A 3,857-nucleotide genomic window follows, 5' to 3' on the forward strand; every position below is an offset into this window, starting at 1 on the left:
CTAACTCATTCTCATTCATATTTTATTATAAAACTAATATAGAAAAGTATGATCCACATTTCAATAACTTATTAACTCACTTTCTATTATATTTTTTAAAACTAATACTAGGTCAAAGTGTAATAAAATTTAAGGGACAAAGGGTGTAACCTATTGTGATTTGCGGAAAATAACATGGATGGAATATAGATTCTTGACTTTTTGACCTTTTAAACGTTAAGAAAACGGAACAATTGAAAAGGGCTTACTACCATCAGACCTAAAAGGGCTGAAAGCGACCCATAATTTTAAAAGACAAAACAATAATAACTTCACACTACAATGTAGTAGTTGGTGTCACGATGTAGAAGTAATATATTTCTGCAAATAAATCGACATTGACAACAGAATATGATGAGTTAGTGTGTGGTGGTCATGTGCATTTGTATTTGGGAAGAAATCTTTACATTAAAAGGTCACCGCCAGCTCAACAAGAATAAATTCATACTCATTTTACAGTTCAGACAACCACCAAGAATAATCAAAAAACAATCTATTCTCCTACAACAAGGCAAATAAGCAACAAAATATTACAAGAAAATTTCAAAATATAAGAATGAAATTGTGTGAAATTCCTCAATCAAATATTACATTTCAAGAATGAACAAACAAATAAACCACCAATTTTCCGGCTAGATCAATCACGACTCCTCAAAGACGTCCACGCCATCGCCGCCTCCGCTCGGACGGCACAGCTCCTCGATTTTCATGACCACATCATCCATCGAGGGGCGCTTGTCCGGGTACTGCGCTGTGCAGTCCACCGCGAGCTGCAACAGCTGCACCATGTCCTCCTCGACGTTCTGGTAGCGGAGGAGCTCGAGATCGAACACCTCCGCCGTCCACTCCTCCCGGACCACGGACTGGACCCACCGCGGGAGATCCACGCCCTCCTCGTTCACCAGCGTGTGCGTTGGAGCCTTCCCCGTCAGCAGCTCCAGCAGCAACACGCCAAAGCTGTACACGTCCGCCTTCTGGGAGACTCGGTGGGGATCCGTCACCTCCGGTGCCCTGTATCCCGCGACGCGGTTGGGAGCGGCAGCAGGGCCCGCGAGCTGCGCGAGGCCAAAGTCCGAGACGCGACCTTCGTATGACTTTGTGAGGAGAATGTTCGACGACTTGATGTTGCCGTGGGAGACGGTTGGTCCTTGCGAGTGAAGGTACGAAACTCCCTTCGCGGCTCCTAGCGCGATGGCCACCCTCGTCTCCCAGTTCAATGGCGTCCTGCTCGCTCCCTTGTTTCCTGCAACACCGGCGACGAATCACATTTTCAGCTCTTTATACACAATTGCTAAAGAAAGAAGGCTAATTTAATTTGAATGCAATGTGCCAAGATTCTACACAATACAAATATAATGGGACAAGTCTGTCTCAAGAGAGGACAAGATTTGAATGAAATACTACAAAAAGATCAATTTTTTTAACTATAACTAATGCAAGACAGAAATGTACTATGTTAATCAGCATCTAACAAACACAATATTGAATCAAAATCAGAAATTAATGAAGAAAATTACCATGTAAGAGGGCAGATAAGCTTCCCAATGGGAGGTACTCATAAACAAGAAGCTTCTCCTCTCCATTGTAGTAATAAGCTCTCAACGCCACCAAATTGGGATGATCCATTCTCCCAATCTCCTCCATCTTCTTCCTGAACTCCTTCTCCGGCATGGTCACATCCCTCAGCCGCTTCACGGCCACGGCCAGCCCCATCTCCAGCACGGCCTTATACGCCGTCCCGAACGTCCCCTTCCCCAAAACCTCCGCCGAAGCCTTCAACAGATCCTCCAATTCAATGTCCCACCCTGTTTTCCCGAAGAAAACCAGCCCTTTCTTCAAATCACCCTCCACCACCACCTCCTTCTCCTTCCCCGCCGCCGCAAAAAGGCTCTCCGCCGATTTAGGCGGCGGAATCGGCGGAGGAGGAGCCTCGACTTCCTTCGCATTCGCCACGTGTTCGTCCTTGGATCTGGAGCGCTTCCTACACAAGCAGAAGAGGAGGAGCAGGATCGCGAAAAGCGCGACGACGGAGCCGATTACAATGCCGGCAATCGCGCCGGCGGAGAGCTTCTTCTTCTTCGGATTAGCGATTCCGCATGAATTGAGAGGATCGCCGCAGAGTGAATTGCCGAGGAATGAGGATTTAGGGTGTTTAGAAAGGGAATTGGGTATGGAGCCGGTTAGGTTATTGTTGGAAACGTCGAATTGAACTAACGAGGGCAGATCCAAGGCGGGGATCGGGCCGGAGAAATGGTTGCTCTGCAGATAGAGCGTGCCTAATCGGGTAAAATTGGTAAAACCCGGCGAAATCGGGCCGGAGAAGTTGTTCTCTGCTAAATTGAGCCTCACTAGCGAGGTGAGGGAAAAGAGGGTTTGGGGAAGTTGGCCGGTGAAGAAATTGTGCTGCAAGTAGAGATTGCGGAGGGAGGTGAGGGAGGTGAAGAGGTCCGGCGGGAGGGGGCCGGAGAGGGCGTTGTAGCGGAGGCTGAGCGTCTGTAGATTGGTCATGTTGGAGAAGGATTTGGGGGGGAGCTCGCCGGAGAGGCCCATTCCGGGGAAATGGAGCTCGACGACGGAGGAGTTGTCGGGGGAGCAATTGACGCCGGACCAGGCGCAGGGGGTGGGGCTGGAGAGGTTCCAGAGGAGGACGCGGCCGCCCACGGCGGAGCGGAGGGCGAGGAGGGCGGCGCGGTCGGAGGCGATGTCCGGCGCGGCGGAAGGGAAGAGGAGCACCGTGGCTAGCAATAGGAGGAGGTGGCGGATGCTCGTTGGATGATTCATCTTGGAACAAATGTAGGCAATATCGCGGAATTTAGGAGGAAATCTTTATCGCGACATTGCTGTTAGCTTTGCTCTTATCAAATTGAGAGAGATTATACAGTGAACTTGTGCAGTTTAGAGACAGAGAAGCCGTTGTTGGATATAAAATTATACAAACCCATGTTACTCTTATTGGGGCCCACGCTACTTATTGCACCTGATCAATTAATGTCTAATGCTTAATATTTTACGTTAATTGGAGATACCACAAATTCGATACGATAATCATTACAAGAATATAGATATCAAAAATTGGATTAATAATTTTTTAACGCTTGTGTTTAGAGTAATAAATGATATAACCGGTTGATATGGCAAAATTATGCCCAAGTATCATGATTGATAATTATAATTATATTATCGCCGCTGCTAAAAGTGGTATCCTTTTACCACATGGTATCTTTATATTTTTAACAAATAATACCCACTTTTTTCTATTAATAATCGATTATACTTATGTTTCCAGCTCTTGAATTATAAGGTTTTATTTTGTTTTGCCGCCGACTTTTATTAACATTATATTTTATTTTATTCATTATAAGGCCTCTCTTCTGTATCTCTCATCTCTTATAAATATTTCATCATTTTGATGCAAAGGTATGCGATTTCACTCCGTTACTTATAGAAAATTCTCTATGCAAAGGTGGAGTATGTATCTCCTACCAAATTACATGCTATTCTATCAAAATTATTGGTAGTTATTTATGTGGCACACAAACACAATTATAACAACCATGACCAAGAACATGATATATCTTCAAATATGTGCCGGCCAAAAGCATGAAACATACAAGTTCCGGAAAAGGCTTTGATTTGATTTAAATATTTAACCTTAATTATATTTTGGGCCTTCCATAGAAATTAATATCTTTTTTTTATGAATTACATTAAGTACATATAACTTTGATTATGCTACTTTAATCATTAGATCATTCGTAACGTGGCTCGTCGTGGGCTCGGACTCATCTCACTAGGACGGCCCAGCAACGAGCCAGCGT

General features: G+C 45.0%; 1 protein-coding gene across 1 annotated transcript; it reads right to left on the bottom strand.

Moving 5' to 3' along the window:
• Nucleotides 1–441: 441 nt before the first annotated feature.
• Nucleotides 442–2,953, bottom strand: LOC121767189 (probable inactive receptor kinase At1g48480). Its single transcript, XM_042163406.1, has 2 exons — nucleotides 1,557–2,953; nucleotides 442–1,282 (listed from the first exon to the last, which is right to left on the bottom strand). Exons 1-2 carry the CDS (start codon nucleotides 2,818–2,820, stop codon nucleotides 681–683), a joined length of 1,866 nt encoding a protein of 621 aa, XP_042019340.1. The 5' UTR covers nucleotides 2,821–2,953; the 3' UTR covers nucleotides 442–680.
• Between the last annotated feature and the right edge of the window lie 904 nt (nucleotides 2,954–3,857).

This window comes from Salvia splendens, chromosome 15 (assembly GCF_004379255.2).
Source record: "Salvia splendens isolate huo1 chromosome 15, SspV2, whole genome shotgun sequence".
Classification (NCBI taxonomy): domain Eukaryota; kingdom Viridiplantae; phylum Streptophyta; class Magnoliopsida; order Lamiales; family Lamiaceae; genus Salvia; species Salvia splendens.

Excerpts from the sequence above, each read along its gene's own strand:
- LOC121767189 (XM_042163406.1), bottom strand. The coding sequence starts at position 2,820 with ATGAATCATCCAACGAGCATCCGCCACCTCCTCCTATTGCTAGCCACG. Across the intron at positions 1,283-1,556 it reads CTTATCTGCCCTCTTACATG|GAAACAAGGGAGCGAGCAGG; the intron begins GTAATTTTCTTC and ends CCGGTGTTGCAG.